Here is a 27,956-nt window from a genome sequence, read left to right as displayed (position 1 = left end):
CTCAACCTTCTGCATACTTAAACCCACACAAAACCACACAACCATCTCTCCCCCAGCAATCCGCACGCACTTTACCACACCGCATCAACAACACAAACTTCACCCACAGCACTCGAGGCCTTCGCCCGATCCGATACTAGCACCAAAACCCAGCACACTGTGTATACCGAGCTGAGCTGCCAACAGCACACCACTTCTCCCACTCTCCTTCTCCCCTCTTCCAGACTAACCCTACCCATCCTTCCTGTTTACAGATCCACCAGAGCGCCTGGGGACCAATTCCGTTGGTGACAGTGCGCTACACAAGTACCGCTAACATAACATATCAGCCAATGATTTCTTTCAAAGTGACTCCAGTAGGGAATAATGAGGTTGTTCCTCCATTATACACCATCAATCATGACCCGGATTCTGTCCCATTCTGTCTACTAAAAGAATGTTCCCGACCTATGGGCTAATATGATAAATGCATGAACACAGCTGTTCTGGTGAAAGAAGATAGGCCTCTGTATATAGGGGGTTCTATCTATTTCGTTTGCGGGAGTGAAGCTTATCCTTGGTTACCTAAATATTGGAAGGGTATTGGAGGACATTGCTAAATCCATGTTTCCGTTCTGGGGACAGATAATCAACTCTCAAGATATTAGGAAATTGGCTAGAATTTTGGAGAAAACTATCAATGAGACTACTGATATCATGTTTAATATGACATTAGAACAAAAGGCCATTAGACTAGTGGCCCTTCAGAACAGGATGGTGTTCAACGTCATCCTGGCTGAGCGTGGTGGTGTATGCAAGATGGTTAGGTCAGCATGTTGGCGTGTACATACCCGACTCCGTCCCCACCATTTTCCAAGCAATCAAGAGACTACACATTTTGAGTTCAGAAGTACATATTCCTCGAGGGGATTGGGATCTTAGTACATGGTTTGGGAGTTTACTACGAACTTGGGGTTAGAAGATATTTTCTGTTTTAGCTATAGTCCTTAGTATTGTTCTATTTTGCTGCTGCTGCATACAATGTTTACCTGTCCTGGGTTCCATGATAGGAGATTGCTGTGCAAGTACATTGGTCAAACTGAAACTAAGCCCACACTTGCCTGTACATGTCACTAATGCACTGATCATTCAGGACGTTGCTATAAAAGAGTTTATGGCCATCAGTGTCTATGATAGTGATGAGTCAGGATGTTCTGATGACACTGCATCCTGGTTGTCTAAGGATGCCATGTTTAGATGATGCTTTTGGCTTAGGCCAAAAGGAGGGTTTGTGAAAATATATTCAGTTTTGTGTCCTATAAGGTATGCATATTGGCCTAAGCACTTGGGCATCATACTACAATTCTATTGCTGCAATAATGATGGCCACGTTGCATTTTGTTTTATCTGACATTTTGGCTACCTTGTTCAGTTCTCTGCTCACTTGGCGTTTTCGCTCGAAACGCGGTAGAAGACCGCGGCATTAACTTTCGGACACTTACAAGACAGGAAGGCATTTTCTGCTGAGCGTATTTGTCTTACACTGTAGAACATTGAAGTCCTTGCAGAAGCATAGATAATCTATAAATTAGGTGCCCGCCTGTCTCAACCATGTTTTCTCCACTGAACCATTAATTTTAATAATGTGCATCTGTGACATGCTCCTTTAGAAGAACTCTATTCCCAAACTTTAGAGCAGACGGACCTTAGGCTCTAGGAGCAACATAGATAAGCTACATAGAGAAGGTTACCTTGTACCAGAGAACACAATATGCCCCCACGCATTGCTTCGCCCTGCTCCCAGACAGTAAATTGTCTGCAGAAGGACCGGGGAAAAATACAAGTATGTTGTCTTGGTAATACCATCTACATGGAAAGATCATGAACCCTGTGGCCCCTATCACATGAGGGGGCTGGACAAGTGTAACGTATGTTATTCTGAAATATATATATATTAAGGCATGTTTGGTGACTCAGGGCTCTCTCCCGCCACGGTGTCTGTACGCATGCATCGTGGGGTGCTGAGACCCTGTCAATTGACTAATAAACGTTGTTTTTTGACTTCGTGACTGGCGTATTCCCATTTCTTTGTAGTAAGCCTAATTTTTGGTCTTTCAGAAGCAGGCAGGCATATCTCAAGAGGGGTCAATGTGAGCTGTAGGGGAGTTACACAGATTCAAAGTGACCAGTATTCAAATATACTCTTACACACAAGGTTTCTTGAGTAAACCATTTATTTACAAGTCAGTTATACTAAGCCTTCTTCAGAAGGGAGCAATATAAAACACCACACAAATATACTTCAAAAAATACACACTCTTAGTTATCTAAATCAGCAGATACCCATTTGGGATGACACAAAGGCACTACCTACACCCTCAGGTGACTTAAATAGCTACGGTGCTGTGACATCAATATATCACTGTGCATTTAGAATATTCTTAGGACTAGTGTTACAGAGAAGAGACTTCAGAATTAAAGTATTCACACAGATATTCTCAAGCAGGTAAGTACTTCCCATACAACCCCCCCAATGCAAAGTCAGTTCATCTTTTCCTGGAAGGAAGGCAAAAACACATAAGCAGCAGAGAGAAGAGTCATTCAGGGAGCCTAGGCCTGCCAATGTTAAGTTAGCAAAAGTCAAGGTGAACTGAAGCACTTCTTGCAGGTAAGTAGAAAGTCTTTTCCAGTGTCTTAAAAAGTCTTTGTAAAATAGAAGAAAATCAAAGTAGGGCCACAAGCTGATAGGGCTTGTGAAGTAAAGAAGCTGGCAGCAACTCTACACATGCAAACAAGCAAGTCTCCAACGAGGACAAGTGGCTACACAACAAGAGGTAAGTTCTCCTAGACCTAGTACCTTTAGGGTGAAGAAAAAGGGCAGCAGAGGGCTTCTGTTCCTGTGCAGCTCTGCAGATCTCGCTGTTCCTGGGCGTCAGTCGTGGGTACAAGAGGGAGGACTTCTGGGGACACCTGCACTGCAATGGGACGTCACCGCTCGCAACTGGCACACTTCAAACAAGTGGCACTTTGGTGTTTTAGCTCCTCATGACTACCGCAAATAACACAGCAGTTTCTGGCTGTTCAGATGGACTTTCCATGCTTCTGGGGTCCCGCACTCTGTTGAGGGGGCTCAGGCTCGGTCAGTTCTGCTTCCTGGGAGTCCGGAGGATCTTCCTGGAGCTCTTGGCCAACTTAAAAGCAACACACACAATATGGTGTTCCTCTCCCTGCCGTTTCGATTTCCAGCAGCAACTCTGGAAATTCAACCACCTCTGAGAGAATGTCCAGGTGGATTACTTTGGAGTTGATTGGTCACACCAACTCAAGGGGAGAAGTCGTCCTTGCAGGGGCTTCTCTGTCTATACGAATTCGGAGTTTCAGCACAGCCGCAGGGCTTCATCGGGCGAATCAACTGTCCAGGAGTTGCAGCAGGAGTCTTCTTCAAGTTCTTCTTCGGATTCCTTCGTCCAGTGGTCGACTATCTTCCACGCCAAAAAGCCTCGCCTTTTATGCAGCCTGCTCCCATCCATTCCAGCCTAGCTATCAGTCACCCAGCAGGGTGGCTGTCCTTGCCGGACAGTCAGGCGGCCAATCACTACAGAGTGCATTTGGGTCTCCTAGAAGTCTAAGCCCAGGGAGTTTTGAGCACCTCCCTCACTTTCTGCCCTGCCAGATACCGTGGAGCCAGAGGCGGGTTTCACTCGTGAAGCCCACCAAAAACAAAAAACAAAGTGACCAAACCTGGTTTGGCGAGCAGAGTAAATCTTGACAAAAATGGCACCCATTGCTGCTTTACCGTGGATACGAACACAGCCCGCTGTAAAATCCCATTACAGTAGTAAAAAGTAAACCACTGCCACCAGCCATTCAGTGAGGAACGGGTAACAAGGATGTTACATGAAAAGCTAGACAAAGGGAATACTAAGAAACCCGTCAAGCACCCTATTGTCGGATAGTGCGTGCTGGGTCTAGAAAGTTACAAATGTAAGTAAAGTCAATTTCACTTCACTGCTCTGGGAAACAGTAGTTTATCGCAGAGAAGGTTTTTAAACCGTTAGGAAATTTGAAAGAATTCCCTGTGTCACTACACTGAAAGTGCTGTGTGACAATGTTAAAGATGAATCCTATGAGTATGTCAGTCTCCACAACCAAAAGAAACAGTGTACAAAAATCACATTAAAACACATGAGAGAGTGGGAAAAGGGGACTCACTCTCTCCAGGGAAAGAAATCAAGTCCTTAAAATCCAGAAAAGTTGCTGGAGGTCTCAAAGGTAGAGGGAATTGGTACATTTCTGAGAACTAACAAGTATATTGGCTTGAATTAGTAGTACAGTGAACTGATGTTTCCTTTCTTTTCTTTGCATAAAAGTTTGAATGTTGTACACAACGAACCCCTGATGAAGGGCGGATATGCTCGAAACGCGTTGGGTGCCATAATAAAAAAAAAAATTGTTTTACAAGAAAATACCTTTGAATGTCAGAATTTTCTAAAGAAGATTTGCACCCACACATGTGAGGTACCGTTTTCATCGGGACACGCGTGGGGACGCGGGAAGGTAGGCCATGTGTTGTTGGCGGTGTGTTTCGGTGGGTGACCAGAGCGAAATGTCTGAGAATTGTCTTCATTTCCAGCCAATTTCACAGACATTTCCCTCTGTCCACTCACAGAAACACGTCGCCAACAACAGATGTCATACCTTCTCGCGTTCCCACAGGTGTCACGATGAAAACGGTACCTCACATGGGTGGGTGCACCTACCAGGGCGCAAAAGGAAAAGGGTAACCCACTGGTAACCCCAAGCTTTTCGGCACAACATATTTTGTTCATGTGGGCAACCTACAGATTTGGGCCTAGGGTGCTGAAGCCAGCAAGGAAAACAGGGCACCCCATGCATTTCCCAAAAGAGGACACCCGTGGGAATGCATAGAGGTCGGACTTGCGCGCAGCGGCCCAGAATTTATTACCCAGAACCCCAGACAAAGTGAACATTTTGTTCTTCCGCCACCAAATATCACACTTTGTCGGGGATTGTGGCTAATAAAAACTGGGGCAATTTGCGCAAGGCAGACCTCTGTGGATTCCCATGGTAGTCCTCTTTTCGGAAATGCATGGGGTTCCCTGTTTTCCTTGGTGGCTTGGACACCCGAGGCCCATATCTGTATGGTGTGCCCGTCTGGAAAAGGTGTGTAATTCAGCTGTCAGAACAGACTTGGGGGTAGGGGTCTTTTAGGCTTTCCCCTTGGCGCCCAGGTAGGTGCACCCAAACATGTGAGGTACTGTTTTCATCAGGACACCTGTGGGAATGCGGGACGGTAGGCCATGTGTTGGACTCGTGTTTCGGTGGGTGAGCCGAGTGAAATGTGCAGAAAATGCGTTTTTTTTCGCCAGATTTCAGACTTTGCCGGGGTTTCTGGGTAATAAACTCTGGGACGATTTGCTTAAGTCAGACCTCTGCGGATTCCCACGGGTGTCCTCTCTTCGGAAATGCATGGGGTTCTCTGTTTTCCTTGGTGGCTTGGACACCCGAGGCCCATATCTGTATGGTGTGCCCGTCTGGAAAAATCGTGAAATTCAGATGTCGGAAAAGACTTGGGGTTAGGGGTGTGTTTGGCTTTCACCTTGGCACCCAGGTAGGTGCACCCACACATGTGAGGTACCGTTTTCATCATGACACGTGTGGGAACGCGGAAAGGTATGACATTTGTTGTGTTTGTGTGGTTTTCATAACGTTTTGACCCATTTGCTGGTGCCCTTTGTCACACAACCCTTTAATTTGCCAAATGTGCCCTACATTTAGTCGCTGCTTTAGGCACCATACACTTTTGTAATTTGCACTACCCGTGAAAAGGTCTGCCTGTGCGCTTTCAAAAAATGTATGCTTGCCGTTCCTCACCACATTGGTTTTCCTGATTTACACACGCCAAGTACATCTGTTCAGGCCGTAAGCATAAAACTCCTGTGTACCATGGCTCAGTGTTTAGCTTGTGGTATTGCTTGTTTTGTCAAACACTACAAAAAATGTGTGCTCTCCTAACTGCAAGAGTGGGGGGAACGTAGCAGAGCATTGCTTTTCTCAAAATTCATAGAAGCCATTGCCGTTCCAAGCCAACCATGTCCACCACATACCTTTTTTTTCGGTCATTTTCCTGCTTTTTCCCCCCAATCTATGGCATTTTCCTCCTACCTAGTTGTTGCCCGACATGCGCAAATCACCCCTTCCTAAAATTGGAATTGTGTCTACTTTTCTGAAATGTATGACTTTCTGTCCTCCAAATCGGCTTTCCTACCCTTTTCTTCCATTCCGTCCATGCATGTCCAATTGGCAAAAATGGCCAAAATCGCCTACCTCTCACAAAACGGTTGATAACAACATCAAAATATTTTTTTCTCGTTTCCACTCAACCTGTTCTTGAAAGCCAGGAAATTGGGGAATTCAGCACAGCAAGCCATTTGTTCCTAGCTCTTACAATGAAAAAAACACAGGCTTCTTTGCACATCATTTTATTGGCATTTTTTCAAAAAACCCAAAATGTTTGCCCTTTTTGCTCATTTTCTCTCACCCCCCAACAGCAACCTAGGATTCCTGGGTGGCGTTACGACCGCCTACATGTGGGGGAAAAAAGGGGCCAAATTTGGCTGAGATATCTCATGTAACAGAAAAGATACAAGGCACTGAATGGACAAATACCGAAATCACCAAAAAAGGCCTTGGCACTGGGGGGGAAATACCCATGGCACTTAAAGGGTTAAAAGATGATCTTGCCAGTAGTAGGCTCAAAGCAATAACATTGCTGAAAACCTTAAATAATGTTTGGCTGGTTTTACGGCCACAGATAGTGTGCAGGAGACAGGAGTTCCCAGAGATTGGGAATTTACCATTTATTGCTTTGCATATTTGTACGGCCCAGTTGACAGGACCGGGTTTTCTCCCCTGCACCTCGAATATATTTACACCATTCATATATACACACACATATTACTTCATATATTTAAAAGGCAGGAGGTTTATCAAAATACCACAGCTTCTGAAGCCAGGTAAAACCTAAGGCAGACTTATTCTAGACCGGTGTTAGGGGAGTTTTCCTAAAGTCCTACTGGCAGTAAGACTTTAGTAAGCTATCGCAGCGGTTTGTAGATCCCAACTCTTAGTACCAGTCTGTACTAGCTCAGGATCTTGGTAGTGTGGCAGAGCAGACAGGCTTATCTTAAGAGGAAGATGGGTGCTGTAGTACTCTGCATCTTAACGACAGGCACAGCAAAAAAGCACTTACATGTATATTTATATAAAGTTGAATATTATATTAACACCAGAATCACTTTAAATACTTAAGACGGTAATGGTAGAACACTTGGGAATACTATATAATACACTTCAAAGGGCACTTTCACTTTAGTGTTTCTTTGCGGCTACAATTGTAACAACGTTAGAAAGGTTTTCGTATCATCGGTAATTGCGCACTGATGCAGTTTTCAACAGGTTATACGGTAATGCATTTACTCTGCAAACACATAGAAAAGTCACTTAAAGGGAGGAAAATAAGTTGTTAGTGCAACATGAGCTTAGTTCAAGGTTCTAGAGACTGTTTCTTCGCTTGGCAAGTCTTAAATCCAAAAACGCAACTCTAGCTAAAGGCAGTTCAGAGAGGGCTTGAAGTCTTGGCAAACAGCTAATAATTAAGAGCTCCTGCGGATTTCTTCCAGTGTCTAAAGGTATTGAAGCAGCAAGTTAACAACTAACAAAGGACATCGAAAAACTGACTTGAAAAGGGGACACACGCAGCAGGCTGGGTCAGAGTTAAGAGGAGGTTGCCCTGGACACTGTAGGTGCACTCCAACGCTCTGGAGCGCCTTTTCGGAATCAGAAAAGCAATACATTTTTCCCCACAGTACCTTGAGTTTGAAGAAAGTGTTTATGTTGGTTGCTCTGGACCAGACGTCCGGATTCCTTGGTATAGTGACGAAAGGCAGGACAATGGACGGTGTCTTCCAGCAGCAGTCTTGTGGCACATGTAACACGACTTTCAGCAACTTCTTGGTTCATTCTGCGGTTTTTGCACTTTTTCAGCAGCACCAACAAAGGACACAGATCGCCCTGTCAATCTTCTTCGCTTCCTGCAGTACCACACTGGGGAGAGGGTCTGGGTGAGTTGGATCAGATCTCTGGAGTATACTTAGGGGCTCAGCACAGATTTGGATGGTTTCGGCCTTTCTACGACCCTGCACTTGAAATGGGCAGCAGGTCTCCTGGTATTGGGGTTCCACAGCTCATGAAACTCCTAGTTAGTCTTGGGACTGGTAGTTTCCACCAGCCAAAGGGAAGGAGTTGTCCTCTTCGGAGCTCCTCTGTGGCATAGAAAACGGGGTCAGGACAGCAGTGGCCGCTTAAAGGTCTTGTAAAGGGTCTGCAGGCGTCTCTGGTCATCTTTTTCTTCGGTTACTTCTGTTTCCAGTGATCGACTTGCTTTACACTCCAGAAGCCTCACCTTTTATAATACAGTTCCAGCCACACTCCTCTGCAATCTCTCAGCATTTTACAGAAAGGGGTGTTCGACTGTCCAATCAGGACAGCCAGACCTTCTGTGGTAGCTGGTCCCATTCCGGCACTCTGGCAAACAAAGTAAGTACAGGGACGGTGGAAAACTCCTCCCCACTTCCTCCCTGCCCAGACACTGGAGCCTAGATGGGGATACCTACTGGTTCCCGCCAAAGGAAAAACACACCCAGACCTCCCCCTCCCAGAAGGGTAGAAGAATAGCTAACAAATAACCACGCTAGTAATGGTCCTGGAAGGTTCTCTATCCTTCCTTTTACGATCACCCGGGATCGAGGGCGCGCGAATGTCGGAGCGATGATGCTCCAGGCCGGCTTCCGGAGAAGGCGCGGACCGAGGCTTCGCTTTCTCAAACACCTCCATCATTTTGACCCTAAATGCTTCCCACTCTTCGGAAGACAAATGTTTTGTGGGGCATTTCATTTTCGGAGACTCGTCTGACAACGAGGTGGAGGGAGATCTATGGCATAGTTTCTTCGACTTTTTCGACGAAGATGATGAGAATCGCTTCGAGATCTGGATCCATGCCTTTCGCGTCGAGGAGATTTTTGCCCATGGGGTCTCGACTCGACCCTAGAGGCTTTCCGATCCTTCCGACCTACCTGTAGCTTTCCTCTTCTTTCTCGCAAGGCCTTTCCTGTCATCGCCTGACACTTTGAACAGGCCTCCATGTCGTGGCCTTCCCCGAGACACCACGAACACTCGTGGTGCGGGTCCGTGATCGACATTTTTGAGCCGCACGACTTGCATTTCTTAAAACCCGATCTCTGGGTCGTGGTCGGCATCGATGACGAGGACATGATTTCTTCTCGTAATATTATATTTCCTGACAGAACTCGAGGCGCGCTGAATGTCTGAAGTAACGTACTGCGGAAAAACGGAACTGAGGCCAACAAGCGCCACGTGTGCTTCTTACACCCGACGACGTCACCCTCGACGGAGGCCCTCGAGGGACTATCGACTCGACGACATCGACGCACGGCGCCCTCTGCCGAAAAAATTTCCAAAGAGCAGCAAAGCTGGATGGAATACATCTAAGATGAGGAATACGTTGGAGGACACAATCCATTCGAATGTAGGATTAGGAAGTAGGATCAGGTGCTACTACGTAACCCCCCAGTACTCCACATAAAATGGGTGTGCTGTACATACAAAGAGAAAGAGAAGCAAAGTCAATTTCACTTTACTATTCTTGGGAACAGTAGTTCACACAAGAAAAGGTATTTAAACCTTACGAGAAATATAAATATAATATAAAGAATTTCTCTGGGACACTGCACTGAAAGAGCTGTGCGTCTCTAAGGTTGAAGGGATTTAGCACAGAAATTAGAATTCTCCCTAACATTCAGGAGGACAGAAAAAGACTGAATATCGTGGGTCGGATTTTTGTCGTTTGCCAGGTCCAGCACTCTGGTGAGGGGACTTTTCGGACCTTAATTGTGCCTCTAGAGATCCAGCAGGATGTCCACGAAGTTTCAGCAAGATTTGAAAGACTCTGCACCGCACGAAGGCTCGAGTGCCCATGGTATTGGGGTATTGCAGCACCGCAAGGACACAGCACAATGTGAGATGGCTCAAAATGCAGGTATTCGAGTCTAGTTGGTCTCACCAGGCTCTGGGTTGGGCTCGTCGTTTTCGGAATACCCAGGTCGATTGAAAGGAAGGGCTACAGCAGATTCCGGTTACACAGCACGCTCTCCGGTCGCTGGAAATCATCTCAGCTGTGGTTTCTTCATCTTACTCTTAGGTTTTGGTTCCAGTGGTAGACTACATCTTCAGCTTCCAGGTTCGGCAGGTTTTATGCAGGAACCCAGCCAATCAAACAGCCTTGCAACATTCATACTTGGGTGGGTTCCCAGTTTGTACTGGAATCTCAGTCAGGCTGGAAGACAAAGGGCTGCAGAATTCTGGACTCTCCCCCAGCCCCCTAGCTTCCTGCCTTCATAGACACTCTGGAGCCTGGGTGGGGAGTCCACAGGACTCCAGCAGAAGCTAAAAATGACAAAGGAATTTCCTGCCCTGGATGTCAGGAGAAGCAACGAGAAAGGACAAGGAACACTAAAGTGACGAAAAAACAAGACGGGCCATTTTGGTCAAATAAGCACCCATGGCTGCCTTTGTCCGGCAAGGACAGCAACCCTGCTGGGCAAGTGGCAGCTAGGCTGGAATGAATGGGAGGAAACTGGATAAAAGGCAAGCCTCTTGGCTTCGAAGGCAGAGTTGACCACTGGAACGAAAGAACCAAAGACGAGCTTGAAGAGGACGGCTGCTGCAACTCCTGGACAATTGGTTTGCCCGGTGAAGTCCTGCTGTAGGTCCGAATCGCCAAACAGCCCGCGGTAAAGGTGTCCCAAATTAATAAAAGGCATATTTTGAATTTGCCTGTGCCTAGTGGCCCACTGTGCTTTTCCATCTGCCCTACATTTTTTTTATTTGCCTGTGCCCAGTGGATGCATTGTGCTTCGTCTTTTCCTTTGTTCTCGTCCTTTCTACTCTTCTGCTTGCACCTCCATGGTGATCTCCCCTAGTTTCCCTGCCGCCCCCTTCCGCCCTTTTCTTATTCCATACTGACCCTCCCCCCTCGTCATCCCCATCCACTTTACCTATGGTGCTCTCCGTTTCTCCCATCTTCTCCAACTGCTTCTCTATTGACTATCCTGCCCTTCTCCCCAAGTCTGGTAGGAAGAAGTTCAAAAAGAATATCCTGGTCTCCAACCCAGGCCTCCCCATCGCCGATACCTACATTAGCGCTTCTTTCAGACAGACCCTCACAAACAACCTCTTTATCGTTGCTTTGCCAGATCTATTGACTCTTCATATGGTCTCTGTGCTCTCTCCTTACTGTTCCTCTCCCATTAATGGAGGCACTCGGTGGGAGGCCCTGGATTCCGTCCACCACTCTAAGGCCATCATCAATGTTTACCTCAATGGCACAGTCTTGGTCCAAGGCCCTCAGGCCAACCTTCTCCTTGTTGAAGGACGCTTGTTAGGGAGAATTCTCATAAATGTGCTAATTCCATTCACCTTAGAAACCCCCAGAAAATGTGCTGGATTTTGAGGACTTGATTTTTTTACTTAGAGAGTGTGAGCCCCTCCCTCCCCCCACACACTCTCTCATGTATTTTGATGTGTGTTTTACGCTCATGTTCTTTGATTGTGGAGTTTTAGACAACTCCATAGCCATCTTTTCATCTGTGTCACACAGCTCCCTCAGTGCAGTGACACAGGGAAGCCTTTTAGGTGGTCCCAAGGTTTAAATATCTTCTCTGGGATAAACTACTGTTTCCCAGAGAAAGTAAAGTGAAATTGACTATTAGTCTTTCCAAATACCTAGATCCAGTACACACTATCTTACAATAGAGTGCTGGAGGGGTTACTTAGTATCCCGTGTCTAGAAACTCAAGTAGCAGTCAAATGCTACCCTTTCCTATCGAAATAGCTGCTCGCAGTGGTTTTACAACTAACTACCATGATTTTTCCCCCAACCGTGAACAACAGTAGCGTTAAATCGCGGGAGCCATGTTTTTCAAGATGGTTTCTGAGCCCCCTCTGTAAAAACAGGTCCCGGTCTTCTTTTTGTCATTTTCTTTTTGGAAAGGTCCTTCTAGAGTTTGTCTCTGTGAACCAAACCAGGTTTGGTCCCTTTGTTTCTATGCCTTTGGCGGCCTTCAGAACTGAAGACCGCCTCTGGCGCCCGAGTGTCTGGGGTGGGCACTCTGGCGTGATTGGCTGGCTGACTGTCCGGCAAGGACAGCAACCCTGCTGGGCAAGTGGCAGCTAGGCTGGAATGAATGGGAGGAAACTGGATAAAAGGCGAGCCTCTTGGCTTCGAAGGCAGAGTTGACCACTGGAACGAAAGAACCAAAGACGAGCTTGAAGAGGACGGCTGCTGCAACTCCTGGACAATTGGTTTGCCCGGTGAAGTCCTGCTGTAGGTCCGAATCGCCAAGTTAATCTCAACAGAGATGCCTTGCAAGGACGACTTCTCCCTTTGAGTTGGTGGGACCAATCAACTCGACAATAAGCCACCTGGATACCATTCTCAGAGCTGGTTGTATTTTCCTCAAAGTGCTGCAGGAAATCAAATAACCAGGGAGAGGGACACCAGTTTGTGTGCTTGACGACAGCTACCGGAATCGAAGAATTGCCCTTTGCCAGCTTTGTGACCAGTCCCAGTGTAGGAGTCCCCCTGCATCCTCCTTCTTGTCCCCATGACTGAGGCTCAGGAACAGCGAGATCAGCAGAACTGCCAGGAACAGATGCCTTCAGCTGCATCTTTTTCTTCATTGTAAGGTATTGTGAAAACTTGACCGAGAGTACTTACCTCTCACTGCGAAAGTGCTTGAAATTTTGGCAACTTGCAGGCCGAGTCAGCTTGTGACCCAACATATAAATCTTTCTTTTACGAACTACTTCTGAGAACTTTGGCAAAGAATTTCCGTTTAACTACCAGAACTGGTTTATCCTATGCAAGACTTTAGCCCATTGACTTTGGCCTAACCTACTGCACTGAATTGGCTCCTCTGGTGAACTCAAACTACTTGCACTGTTTAAGAATAACTAATCTTTTTATTAACCTATGCCTTTTTGCTCCTACTTCAAACGCTCTGAATGCCATTTTGCTCCTCCTTCAAAGTAGTTTAAATGCCTCAGAACCTGACAGTGTGAAGTATTGAAGTATATTTTTGTGCGATATAGATTGCCTCCTTCTAGTGAATGTTTTATATCTGACTGTGAAATAAATTAATATGTGTTTTATTAAGAAACTAAGATTTTATTTGAATACTTGTAATTATAGAGCTCTGTGTAACATCCTTACAGCTCACATTCCCCTCTTCAGATAAGCCTGGCTGCTCAGAAACACAACCACAATACTGTAGTACAGACTTATACCAAAAGTTGGTTTTGCTACACCTGCAGTCCTAGTTGTGTGTAGTGGTCCCAAAGGGTATGCATACAAACTTTGCCCAACACTGGTAGCAGGCGGTGAGGATACATTATAGTTGTTACATTGAGAGTTTTGCTTTACTTTTGTTTAAATAGTAACATTCACAAGGCTAAGCACCACTAGAAAAGTAATTTTATCATGCCTGATATGGATAACTTCAGACAGGAAGCCCTGATCATTCTAACAGTAGATCAGCTGAAAGATAAGTGTAAGGTCAGGAATTTCCCTGTTAAAGGAAAGAAAAATGAATTGATTGAAAGATTGTTGACTTTTCAAAGTCTGAGAAGTGGGTCTGTTACACCTACTCCTTCAGCAAATGTGGGAAATGTCGATGAGGATGATAACGATTCAGAGTCTAACTCTAATGTTATTGAGGAGCAAGAAGAGTTGGAGTCTCGGGATGTGAGCCCCGCTGTACTGCAACAAGCTCTTAGGCCTCAACCTTTAGCCACAGGGACTCTACCAGTTCCAGCACTGAGTTCAGAATGTGTCTCTTGAATAAATGACACTTGAGTTAGAGTTTAAAAGGCTCCAAATGCAAACTGAAAGTAATCAAGAAATCAAACTCAGAAATGGAAATGCATCATGCTCTTGAAATGAAGAAAGTGTCTCTTGAAAATGGTTCTATCCCTGAGTCTTCTAGCTCTTCCAGTCCTAAGAGACCGTGCATACCTAAGGAAGCTCTGTGTATGTATGAGGTGAAGCTTGATATTTTGGATTGGTTGGTTGCTTTTGACTAACTATGGGTTTCAGGGTTTTACAGGGAATCAGTTGATTCCTTGGCTTTTGTCTAGGCTCCCCAGGTTTCAACTGATGCTGCAATGGAGGTGGGGGAACTTGAAAGATTGGAATATGAAAATGTGAAGCTAGCTTTGATAGCAAGATTTGGGAAAACTCCTTCCCAGTACCTTAAGAGGTTTAGTACCCTCAAAGCATGATGGTACCCCTTGGGCTACCTGGGTGTGTACATGTTTGAAGAACTTAGATGGTTGGGTAGAGGGTTACAGAGTTAACACTTTTGAAGGAATGAGAAATATATTTTTGTTAGAATCTATTTTTGATGCCTGCTCTTCTGAGCTGAGACAGCACTTGGCTGAATCCAAGGAACTTGATCCCAAGAAGCTAGCAAAGGCTGCCGACTTGTGGGATGCCAACAGGGCTACGCACAAGGATTCTGGGGCAACTCAGAAAAGGGATGATGCGAAGCAGCAGAAGAAAGATGGCAGAGAATCCTAATACCCCCAATCCAAAAGAAAAGGCTAAGCCACAAGGGAAACGAAATCAGGCTGGTGAAACCTCTGGTGCCAAACCAGAGGGAGGTCAGCAGAAGCCCCATTTGTCAAATCATTTGGAAAATGTTATGCTTGTGGGTCAACTGACAATGTGAAAGGGGATCCCAGATGCAAGGGTAAATCTTGAGGGGTGCACACTGCCTCTTTAGCCTTTTCCACAGAGGGAGAAGTACATTTGGAAAGTGGAAACTTTCAACTACTGGCTGAAGATCCCATTGGAGTCCCTGCCAGTCTGAGTCCCTGGGTCTGTGGGAACAGCAGAATTTAGATGTCTGACTCTATTCCAGATAAAACAAAAGATTACAAGGACAGTGTACTTGTGAATGCTCAGGAGACCCCTGCCATTAGAGGCACAACGGCCAGCATTACAGTGGTGGACTAAACTTATTTTAAAACGGAGGATGTTGCTAAGGCGCCCAAAGGCCTCACTAAACTTGCTGGATGCCCTGTCCAGATGCTTCCAGGACTACCAGCTCTCATCCAGTGCAACAACATGCCTGTAAGGATACCTGTTTGTGTACAAAGTGAGGTGCCTGGGAGAGTCCTGCTGGGGAATGACATAAAAACTCGGGAGTTGTATCAAGCACCCACAGGCCTCCTAGTAAAAGGAAACAGGAACAGACTGACTGCCAGAGAGAGTAACTTAACAGGCTCTCCAGAGGATGTTACAGAAGAAACTATAACACCCAGTCCACAGGAACTACTAACTGCTATTTCCAAGAAGGAGACAAAGGGGAAACCCAAGGTCTCAAGGAAAAAGCCAGAGAGCACTTCTGTGCAACCCACAAGGACACCCCTGAGAGGACTGTCCAAAGTCACAGCTGTGACTGCTCCACCAGCTGAGGCTGAACGTGAGGAACAACCAGGGAAGGTTGAATCAGCTGCTGAGGATTCAGAGCTGGAAGAAGACCGTCCCACTGTTGGAGATCTGGATCCTAAAGACCATCCTGACCTACAGTCTGTACTGGCAGAAGGTGGCCCCTGTAGGGCAGACTTTAGCATAGGTCAAAGAGTGTCCTACTCTTGAAGGACTTCGCCAACAGGCAGCTTCCCAGCTGGACGGGCAAGAGCCCGGGAAGCACAGGTTGTACTGGGAAAATGGCCTCTTCTACAGTGAACCTACTGAGTCTATCCCAGAGGACTACAGAAGACTTTTCTTATCTCTAGAGGCACTACAACAGTTCCAACAATTAGCCCATGAGATTCCTTTAGCTGGTCAATTAAGCTTTAAGAAGACCAAGGAAAGGTTTTCTCTGTATTTCCACTGGCCTAAGTTGGGGTCTAATGTAGATACATTCTGTAGGCGCTGTCACACTTGCCATACATCTGGCAAGAGTGGAGCCAAGAATGTGACATCTTTGGTGCCTCTCCCAGTGGTGGGAGTCCCTTTTGAGAGGGTAGGAATCGACATTGTTGCTCCCCTAGACCCTCCAACCTCTTCAGACAATCGATTTATATTGGTTGTAGTAGACCATGCTACTAGGTATCCTGAAGCCATACCTATGAGGACTGTTACTGCTTAGGAAGTTGCTAAGGCCCTACTTTGTATTTTTAACAAGGTAGGTTTTCCTAAGGAAGTCATCTCTGACAGGGGCTTAAACTGTATGCCCCAATACATGCAGGCCATGTGGGAAAACTGTGGAGTGACTTACAAGTTCTCAACTGCCTACCATTCCCAAAAAAATGGGTTGGTAGAAAAGTTTTTATTAAACTATGAAGAACATGATACGTGCTTTATAGGAACCCCCTAAAAGAAAGTGGGACCTTCTACTGCCATGCCTTCCATTTGCTTACAGATTAGTCCCTCAGGAGGGAGTTGGATTTAGTCCCTTTGAGCTTCTCTATGGTCATCCAGTTAGAGGTCCATTGGCCCTAATTAAGGAGGGGTTGGAGAGTGCTCCTTTCCCCAAGCCAGTGAGAGTCACAGACTATGTGCTAGGTCTCTGGAGGAGAATGACGCACATGATGACAGAAGCATCTGATAACTTGAAAGCAGGCCAGGCTCTGGTGAAGCATTGGCATGACCAGAGGACAACATGGTTGAGTTTACTCAAGACCAGCAAGTTCTAGTTATTGTACCTATAAGACAGAGGGCTTTACAGGACAAATGGATTGGACCCTTCAAGGTTGTGTGAACATTTGGATAGGTCAATTATTTGGTGGATTTAGGCAATCCTAAGGAGGCCCCAAGGGTCTTTCACACCAACCGTCTAAAAGCTTATGTCTCAAGAACAGAAGTGGGAGCTTTGCTTCGAGCTTCTGCTCAGGAGGAGGAGGAGAGCGAACCTCTACCTGAACTCCTCTGGGACAACCTTTAGATTGGAAGATAGGAGTTAATCGCTCTTCTAATCTGACACTGGAACAACAGGAGGAGTGCAAATCTCTGTTAAACCAGTTTGCCCCTCTGTTTTCACTAACCCCAGGCTTGACCCCTTGGGGCCAGCATGAAATTCTCACTGGTGACTGTTTACTTGTTAAAAGCAGAGGTTACAGGATGTCAGACCATGTAAGAGCCCACATAAAGGAAGAGGTCAACAAGATGCTTGATCTTGGGCTAATAAAGCCATCTACCAGTCCATGGTCTAGTCCAGTTGTGCTAGTACCAAAGGCAGGATCCAACGAGTTGAGATTCTGTGTGGACTATAGAGCTCTAAATGCAGTCACAAAGACTGATGCCCATCCTTTATATAGGACAGATGAGCTGGTGGACAAACTTAGTTCAGCCAAGTATCTCAGTACATTTGACCTACCGTCAGGCTATTGGCAAATAGCCCTGACAGACCATGCCAAGGAGAAAACTGCATTTTCGACCCCAGCCAGCCTCCACCAGTTTAAGGTAATGCCTTTTGGATTAAAAAACGCACCCGCTACATTCCAAAGGATGGTTAATCAAGTTCTGAATGGGACAGAGGACTTCTGCATGGCATACTTGGATGACATTGCAGCGTTCAGCCTATTTGGAAAGAACGTGTTGACCACTGTATTGCAGGCTCTTGAGCAGGCCCATCTCACCATAAAGGCAAGCAAATGTCAAATTGGTCAGAACAAAGTGGTCTACCTTGGGCATGAGGCCTGTGGAGGTGAAATAAGGCCATTGCCTAGCAAAGTACAAGCTGTAACAAGAATGGGCCACCCCTACTACTCAATCCCAATTGAGAGCCTTTTTAGGCCTCACTGGTTATTATAGGAACTTCATAAATAACTATGGGTCCATAGCTTCTCCCTTGAATGTGGTGGTCTCACCCAAATTCCCCAAGAAGGTCAGGTGGAATGAGGAGTGCACTAAGGAATTTGAAGGACTTAAGAAAGCCCTTTGTCATGTTCCAGTCTTAAGAGCTCCTGACTACAGCCAAACCTTCATTGTGCAAACAGATGCTTCCAATACAGGTATAAGTGCAGTTTTGAGTCAGCTGAATGGGAAAGGCAGGGAACACCCCATCTGCTTCATCAGTAGGAAGCTGAAGGAACCCGAGACAAGGTGGGCAACCATTGAACCTGAGTGTTTTGTCATTTTGTGGAGTCTGAAGTTTAGACCATACTTGTATGGATCTACTTTTGTGATTCAGACAGACCACCAACCCTTGAGATGGTTAATGCAGATGAAAGGGGGGGCAATCCTACATTGTTAAGATGGTTAATCAGCCTACAGGGGTTTGATTTTAGCATTTAACACAGGTCAGGGTGTAATCGCCAAAATGCTGATGGTCTCTCCAGAATGTATGACCGGATGGAGTAAGGAGATTCATCCAGGGGTGGATTAAATCCTCCTGTCCCTTAGTCTGGGGGTGGGGGGGACGAGTGTTAGGGAGAATTCTCATAAATGTGATAATTCCCTTCACCTTAGAGACCCCCCAGCAACTTTGCTGGATTTTGAGGACTTGATGTTTTACCTGGAGAGAGTGTGAGCCTTTTTCCCCACTCTCATATGTATTTTGATGTGTGTTTTACTCTTGTGTTCTTTGGTTGTGGAGTTTTAGACAACTCCTCAGGCATCATCTTTTCATCTGTGTCACACAGCACCCTCAGTGCAGTGACAGAGGGAAGCCTTTTAGGGTGTCCCAAGGTTTAAATACCTTCTCTGGGATAAACTACTGTTTCCCAGAGAAAGTAAAGTGAAATTGACTTTACTAGTCTTTCCAAATTCCTAGACCCAGTACACACTATCTTACAACAGAGTGCTGGCGGGGTTACTTAGTATCCCCTGTGTCTAGAAACTCATGTAGCAGTCTAATGCTACCCTTTCCTATCGAAATGGCTGGTGGCAGTGGTTTTAAAACTACCATGATTTTTCCGTGACCACGAACAACAGTAGGGTTAAATCACAGCAGTCATGTTTTTCAAGATGGCGTCTGAGCCCCCTCTGTAAAAACAGGTCCCGGTCTTCTTTTTTCGCCATTTGCTTTTGGAAAGGTCCTTCTAGAGTTTGTCTCTGCGTGTGAAACCAGGTTTGGTCCCTTTGTTCCTATGCCTTTGGAAGGCTTCAGGACTGAAGACCGCCTCTGGCGCCCGAGTGTCTGGGGTGGGCATGAAGTGAGGGAGATGCCCGAAACTCTGTGCTTAATCTCCTAGGAGACCCAAATGCACACTGGCATGACTGGCTGGCTGACTGTCCGGCAAGTACAGCCACCCAGTTGGGTGAGTGGCAGCTAGGCTGGAATGAATGGGAGGAAACTGAATAAAAGGTGAGTCTCTTGGCTTGGAAGGCAGAGTCGAACACTGGAACGAAAGAACGGAAGACGAGCTGGAAGAGGACGGATGCTGCAAGTCCTGGACCATTTGTTTGCCCGGTCAAGCCTGCTGCAGGTCCAAATCGCCAACTTCATCTCGACAGAGAATCCCTTCAAGGACGACTCTTCCCTTTGAGTTGGTGGGACCAATCAACTGGACAATAAGCCACCTGGATACCATTCTCGGAGTTGGTTGTATTTTCCTCAGAGTGCTGCAGGAAACCGAATAACAAGGAGGAGGGACAATAGTTTGTGTGCTTGACGACAGCTACCGGAATCGAAGAATTGCCCTTTGCCAGCTTTGTGACCAGTCCCAGTGCAGTCCCCCGACGCCCTCAATCTTATCCCCACGACTGAGGCTCAGGACAGCGATTTCTGCAGGAACTGTCAAGAACAGAAGTCTTCAGCTGAATCTTTTTCTTAATTGTAAGGTACTGTGAAAACCTGACAGAGAGAATTTACCTCTCACTGTGAAAGTGCTTGAAACTTTGGCACCTTGCAGGCCTAGTCAGCTTCTGACCCAACATGTGAATCGTTCTTTTACGAACTACTGAGAACTTCGGCAAAGACTTTTCCGTTTAACTACCAGAACTGCTTTATCCTATACAAGACTTCAGCCCATTGACTTTGGCCTAACCTATTGCATTGAATTGGCTCCTCTGGTGAACTCAAACTATTTGCACTGTTTAAGAAGAACTGTAATCTTCGTTTTATTAACCTATGCCTTTTTGCTCTTCCTTCAAAGTAGTTTAAATGCCTCAGAACCTGACAGTGTGAAGTATTGAAGTACATTTTTGTGTGATATAGATTGCCTCCTTCTAGGGAATGTTTTATAACTGACTGTGAAATAAATTAATACGTGTTTTAGCAAGAAACTAAGAGTTTATTTGAATACTTGTAATTAAAGACTTCTGTGTAACATCCTTACAGCTCACATTCCCCTCTTGAGAAGCCTGGCTACTCAGCAACGTCACCATAAAACTGTGTAGTACAGACTTATACCAAAGGTTGGTTTTGCTTACACCTGTAGTCCTAGTCGTGTGCAGTGGTCCCAAAGGGTACTGCATACAAACTTTGCCTAGCAACGCTTCCCGCGCCTTATCAATTTCCTTGCCTCTGCCCCCATCCCTTCTCTCCCTTCTCCTGCTTCCTTGCCTCCTCCCTCGGCCACCCTACTCCTCTGGTACCTTGCCCTCGCCTCCTAACTCCTCTGCCCCCCCCACCCCATCGGGCTCCGTCTACATCTCCGCAGGGAGTACCTCTAATTTGTATCCCTCCCAGGAAGTCTTTCAAGGATGGCAACCTTCTCCACCTCGCCACTCTGGACTCTCGCTCAGCCGTCAAGCACTCCACTGACATCTGCGGTATCCTGGAAGAAATCAAAATTTGATGTCCTTGGTCTCACCGAGACAAGGTTCATGGCCAGCTCTGTCGCGAGCTTTGACACTCTCCTTCCTGATGGCTACAAAATCCTCTCTGCGCCTAGATCAAACCGTTCCACTGGGGGTGTAGCCCTGATCTCCCCAGAGTGGATTCCTGCCTCTGTCATTCCTATGCAGTCCTACTCCTCCTTTGAATGCCTGGTCTGTAAGCTTTCTCGCTTTCCTGGCCACTTTCTCACAGTGGCTACTATCTACCGGCCACCTGGTCAAATCTCCCCCTTCCTCTCCAAGTGGGCGTACCTCTCCTCCTCCTTCCTGGCCTCAACCACTCAACTCCTCCTCCTTGGAGACTTCAACATCTTCCTGGATGCTTCCTGTCCTGCCACTGGCCTTCATAACATTCGAGGGTCTCGGTCTCTCTCTCCACCCACCCCTCAGGCCAAGCCTACCCCCACACTGTCACCCACCTTCTCAGTCATTCAACCCATGTAGCGTGTGCCAGTTGAGGCTTTTGCTGCCTCTTTATCCTCCCCTCCTGCACCCCTGGCTGACTCACAACCTGACGCAGCCCTTTCCATGCTCCACTCGGCTATCTCCGACACTCTCGCTGCACGTTCTGTCATGAGGATCCACATGAAGCCTAAAGCCAAGTGCAACTCCAGATACGACTCAGATCTCATCACCCTTAAACGCAAGGGTAGGGGGGGCTGAGAGGAAATGGTTGGCATCTTGTACATCCTCAGACAAACTGGCCTGCCGCCTGCTCCAAAGGCAATACTGACTCTCTCCTCACTACGAAGAGAGCTCACATACAAGCCTGTGTCGCTGCAGCATCTAATAATTCGGTCAAACTCTTAAAATCTGCATGGTGCTGGCAAATCCTGCTCCAGTCTCTACCTCTCCCCATTCCGTCCCAGCCCTCTTTACTGCCCTGGCTTCTCACTTCATCTCTAAAGCTCAGGACATCCCTGCCTCTCCTGCTTTTCCCTCCAGTCTCCCCTCTCGCTCCGGCCACCCTGCAGCCACCACCCTCCCTTCTCTGCTTTTCCTCTCTTTTCTCCTATGAGGTTTCTAGACAAGTCCGATCTATGAAAACCTCATCAAAACATGTTCTTCCCTGCTCTTCCAAAACCTTCAAGGACCACATTGACACCCTTGGCCGACTTCTGCAATCACTCCTCTGGAACCTTACCCTCCCCCTCCTGAAGCACTCTTGGGCCCCCTCTTCTCAAGAAACCCTCAGCCAACTCTCCCTTCCGGATAACTATCGCCCGATCTCCATCACTCCTTTCCTAGCCAAACTCCTTGAAAGGCTGGCCATCTCCCAGCTTAATCTTCACACTGAATCTGTTGCTTGTCTCCATGACCATCAGCCTGGCTTCAGAGCTGCCAGAAGCAAAGAAACTGTTCTCCTAAAAATCCGCGAAGACCTGTTCTCTAACCTCGATTCATATTCTCCCTCTCCCTCTCTCCCTCTCTCCCTCTCTCTCCCCCTCTCCCCCTCTCCCCCTCTCCCTCTCTCTCCTCCCTCTCCCTCCCCCGCCCCGCCCCCCCCCCGCCCCACCCCCCCCCACCCAGCTTGTGTTCAGGCTCCCCTCTGGCGATTCCCCTCCTTCTCTCAACCCTGACTGTCTGCAATCCAAGAATGGCACGCCGGCAATGATCTCTGTCTGAATTCCAGCAAGACAGAGATCCTCCACATCGGCACACCAACACCTCTCATTCCCTGCACTTTCTGGCCGGCCTCCCTTAGCCCTCGTCCTGCTCCCACCTGCGTGGTTAACATCTCAGGGGTATCTTCAACTCCACTCTCTCCTTCACATCTCACATCTCTGACATCTCCAAGATGTCAAACTACCAACTTCACCTAAGACATTTTTCCCTTCCTCTCCTTCCCCCAGATGCTCACTGTCTCTAGAGCTCTGGTCCTCTCTAGGCTGGACTACTTTAACAGGCTCTTTTTAAATCTTCCTGCCTCTACTCTCCGTCTTCTCCAACTCATCCAGAACAGGGCTGCGAGAATTGTCCTTGGCCTCAAGCCCAGGGATCGTATTTCTCCAGCACTAAAATCTCTCCATTGGCTGCTGCAAGGATCAAATTCAAGACCCTCTGCATTGTCCACAGGCCTTCTGGGGTTTGGGACCAAAATATCTCCAGCTTTCTCTTCTGTAGTATCTCCCTACTCGAGGTCTTTGCTCTTCCACATCCAACTCCTTGAGGGTCAATCGCTTTTCCAAGCAAAGAGCTGGGGGCAGATCTCTTTTGGGCTGGCGTCTCCCTCTGGAACAGCCACCCTGCCTCTCTGGAACTTGAGCAGAACCATCTCCGGTTCTGGAAGCTGCTCAAGGCTTTCCTCTTTGTTTCCGATTTCTCTCTTCCTCTTCCCTGCTGATCTCCCGTCTGTCATTGCACTGGTTACCTGGCTACCCTCTGAACCTCGGGCACAGGTTCCTGACCCCACCCCCCCCCAGTTGCACACCTGCACTGCCACTTGGCAACCCTGCACTTTGGGACTGTATCCGTTACCCTATAGTCCCCACACATGAACTTCCCAATTACCTGCTGCCTGCACTTAACCCTTCCACTGCCACCTGTTGGATGCACTTCCTTCTTCATTGTTTTGTTTGCGTTTTGTTGATCATATGTCCTGCACTTCCCCCCCCCCCCCTTCTCCTTGCACTTTGCTCCCTTTCTCCCCTCCCTGCACTTGTGCGATCTTAATATCACTGGGCCTAGTAAGATCGATGTCTTGTTCTCCCTTGTTCCCTTCCCTCGTCGTGCCTTGAAACGCTTGTGTATATGCGCGCTATAAATCAAATATATCATATCAGCTATCATTGCCACCAGCAATTAAAGGTAAGCTTGTCTCAGTAAAAGAATTGTTCCAGTTTTAGTGTGAAAGGGGATACATTGTATCTTCCCAGCACTCCACACAAGGAGGGGTGTGCTCGTTTCACCAAATAAAATGTTAAAGTGGTCCCAAGATCCTTTCAACCCTTGGAAACTGTAGTTCTCACAAGGTTAGCCAGAGAAAAAGGTGAGCCCCTAGAGCAACCCAGCAACAATAGGCACTTATTGCCAAAATGTTGTCAAAGAGGATAACTTCTGAAAGACACTATGGAGAGTCTTAAAAAGGACACCCATAACAAGAGCAAAATATGGTGTGTGGAAAAGGATTCTGTTAGGCAAGATTGTATGCAGTACCCATAGGGTGCACTACAGCAACCCTGACCTCCTGGCATTAGGAACCCAACCTTTGGTATAAGTCTGTACTACACAGGTTGGTAGTGTGGACGAGTAGCCAGGCTTATATCAAGAGGGGTCAATGTGAGCTGAGGTTCACAGTGACAAGTATTCAAGGAGACACTTACACACAGGGTTTCTTGATAAAACAATTATTAATTTACCATTCAGTTAATATAAGGCTTCTTCAGAAGGTGGCACTGTAAAACACCACACAAATATATTTCAAAATTACACAGCCTCTTAGTTCAGAATCAGTAAATATCCATTTGGGATGGCATACAGCAGAGACCTACAAACTCAGGTGACTTCAATTTCTAGGGTGCTGTTGACATTAATATATTACTGTTGGCATTCAGAATTAGTTAAGAGCAAGTAAAAAATGGAAAGATAATTAGAGCAAACAAGATACCGCAAATGTTTCTTAAGCAGGCAAATACTTTCAGATCCGCCAATAAGAGTCATTCAGTTAAAACAAGCTAAGCCAAAGTCAACAGGCAAGAGGCTATATGGGCTGAAGCATTTCTTTGAAGATGGGCAGAAAAGTCTTTGCACAATGTTTCAGAAGTCTTTGAAGAAAAAGATGAATAAATGTAGGGCCACAAGCTGTTAGACTTGTGAATCGTCGAAGATGCAAGCAACTCTATAGCAAGAGGCAAGTTCTCTTAGACTTTGTACAGTACCTTTAAAATGAAGAAAATATACAGCAGATGACTCCTGTTCCTGTGCAGCTCTGCAGGTCTCCCTGTTCCTGGGCCTCAGTCGAGGGGACAAGAGTGAGGACGTCGGGGGACTCCTGCACTGCACTGGGACGGTCAAAACTCGCACCGGGCAAGCTTCACTTTCAGTGGCTGTTCATTGTTTCAGCTCCTCGCGTCTACCGCAAATAGCAACACTGCGGTTCCTGGCTGTCGAGATGGACTTTCCTTGATTCTGGGGTCCTGCACTCTCTTGAGGGGGCTCAGGCTCGATCAGTCCTGCTTCCTGCGAGTCCGGAGGATCTTCCTGGAGCTCTTGGCCAAATTAAAAGCAACGCACACAAACTGGTGTTCCTCTCCCTGGCTCTACTGTTTCCAGCAGCAACTCTGTGGAAATTCAACTAGCTCTGAGATGGATGTCCAGGTGGCAGAGTCGATTGGCCCCACCAACTCAAGGGGAGAAGTCGTCCTTGCAGGGGCTTCTCTGTCAATGCAAACTTGGCGTTTCGGTACTGCAGAGGGCTTGACCGGGCAAACCAATGGTCCAGGAGTTGCAGCAGGCGTCCTCTTCAAGTTCTTCAGTTCCTTCATCTAGTGGTCGACTGCCTTCAAAGCCGAAAGACTTGCCTTTTATACAGTTCTTTGCCTTTCATTCCATCTTAGCTGTCTCTGACCCAGCAGGGTGGCTGTCCTTGCCGGACAGTCAGCCAGGCAATCATCACAGAGTGTATTTGGGTCTCCTAGCAGATTAAGCACAGGGAGTTTCGGGCACCTCACTTCCTGCCTACCCCAGACACCCTGGAGCCAGAGGCAGGCTTCACTCGTGAATCCTGCCAAAGGCAAAATGAACAAAGGGACCAAACCTGGTTTGGCACGCAGAGTAAATCTCAGGAAGCACCTTTCCACAAAGAAATGGCAAAAAAAGAAGGCTGGGCCATTTTGATCGAATGCAGCCCGTGGTAAATGCACACCATGGTAGTAAAAACGAAACCACTGCCACCAGCCATTCAGTGAGGAAAGGGCAACAAAAACGTTACATGAGAAGTCAGACAAAGGGGATACTAAGTAACCCCTCCAGCACCCTATTGTAAGATAGTGTGTGCTGGGTCTAGAAAGTTACACATGTAAGTAAAGTCAATTTCACTTTACTGCTCTGGGAAACAGTAGTTTATCCCAGAAAAGGTATTAAAACCTTGGGGAAATCTAAGAGACTTCCCTGCGTTACTGCACTAAAGTTGCTGTGTGCCAGAATGTAAAAGATGACGCCTATGGAGTGTGTCAGACTCCACAACCAAAATAACCACAGAGTACAAAGATCACATTAAAATACATGAGAGTGGGAACAAAAAGGGTCTCATTCTCTCCAGGAAAAAAAAAACGAGTCCTCAAAATCCAGCAAAGTTGCTGGGGGTCTCTAAGACAGAGGAATTGGCTAATTTCTGAGAATTCTCCCCAACAGATTCCCACTCACTGAGGTATAGGAAAAAATGTACCAGTCCAGCAAAAGGTTCTGGGATTGACATAGGTCAGGAAGATTAATCATTGCTATGAACATCTTAGATAACATGAGGCCTTTTAATTATTTCAATAACTAAACATGGTCCGTCTCGTATTTCAGGTCCACCACAAACACTAAGAAAAATACTTTTCAACCATATTAGAATGTTTAATAATATTGCATAAATAGGTTTGTGAAATAAAAGAAATACGAACCAGACTACAGTGCTCAAACTAACCTGCCATCAGACCATTTAACAATTCTGGCATTGCTTTCCTTCATTTCAATTCCTTCCTCATCCCGCCGCGTTCTCCATCTGATTGTGTTTTCAACCTGAAAAAGGAAAAACAAGATCAATTGCATAAACATACACACTACGGTAACCTCCTTCATATTCTTAAACTAGGCACTATTTGCAAGGGCAACAGGAAGAGGGCACAATGCAAGACACCAGAGTGAGCTACATGAATATTATACTTATAATGGAACAACTGCATGACAGAAACACAATAGAAAAGTGCCTCCACCTACCGAAAGAGGGGCATGGAGGAGTTCCAGGAAAAAAATCCCCCATCTCCCAAAAGAAACACATGGACTCTTCCCCTTTTAGGCAAAATATGCAATGTAATGAAACAAACACTACTCTGCAAACACACCGTACTAATCATAGAGTCAGTTAATGTATTCGATCACAATGCAATCTTTTAAATTCATTAATGTGTTCAACTCTCTGATCGATCCAATGGGTCAGTTTACAAAAATGTTGCTTTGCATACAAAGGAAATAAGGAGTGGAGCCTTCATTGCCCAGTCTGACTTAGTCGGCCAGAAAACAGTTGTCTCAGACTAAATTTCAGAAGTGTTTCAGTCCCCTTCATCACACAATGCTTAGAAGCTTCAAATCAGCTCTAACGAGCACAGCTGAAAGAGGTTCTCAGGAGGTTACCTGTGTGAAAATGTATTGTTCACAATTAAAAAAGAAAAAAAGAAGAGGAAAGCAACAGAAAACACTGACGTGCACGTTTAAAAGCACTCCTCCAGACTTCCTGTTCAGGCCTCACAAATTATTTAAAATCCATTAGACCTGTCGTTTGAATATCTTCGTTTACCTCTGGACCAAAGAGAATGGCATTAGACACATGGCGATGTGTGACAAAAAGTTTACCAGTGCTTTGTGTAAAATGTAACCCCACTGCTGCCACCGAGGTGCCAGCCACACAAGAGTGAAACCTTATATTGATATTTCATTCAAACAAGGTTTGTTTGCAGTAAATGTCAAATAAAAGTTTCAAACATCCCAGAATCTCGCGGGAGCAAGGTCGAGTATTTTTCAAATGGAACTTGACCTTCATAAAAATGAATCCACTATGTGAGTGGTCAAGTAGATTTGAAGAGGCCCATTGCTCCATAGATACTTCTTTGCACCAGAGAGGCACCTCAGACATTTTAGGTAATAGGAGCAATAATGAAGCCTCACCCCTTAACAGAGAGCTCAGAATAAACAAATGGACTTTATAGGACATGCACAAGAAAGGAGGGAGTGCTTCAAGGGATGTGAAACTCTCCCCTTTCAGTAATATAAAATAGGAGTGCTTGGGGGCTGTGAAACCTTAGCCCTCTTGTATTATTAAATACAA

General features: G+C 46.3%; 1 protein-coding gene across 1 annotated transcript in view; it reads right to left on the bottom strand.

Annotated features, from left to right (window-relative positions):
- Window positions 1-27,956, bottom strand: part of LEO1 (LEO1 homolog, Paf1/RNA polymerase II complex component) — an 892,878-nt gene that overhangs the window by 292,274 nt on the left and 572,648 nt on the right. Inside the window, exon 7 of the mRNA XM_069624834.1 lies at window positions 26,559-26,653. Within this exon, the coding sequence (XP_069480935.1) occupies window positions 26,559-26,653 (95 nt within the window). The remainder of the gene's footprint in view (window positions 1-26,558; window positions 26,654-27,956) is intronic.

The sequence above is a fragment of the Ambystoma mexicanum genome, chromosome 11 (assembly GCF_040938575.1).
Source record: "Ambystoma mexicanum isolate Mex_15411 chromosome 11, UKY_AmexF1_1, whole genome shotgun sequence".
NCBI lineage: Eukaryota > Metazoa > Chordata > Amphibia > Caudata > Ambystomatidae > Ambystoma > Ambystoma mexicanum.
This window is presented reverse-complemented; position numbering and strand designations above follow the sequence as displayed.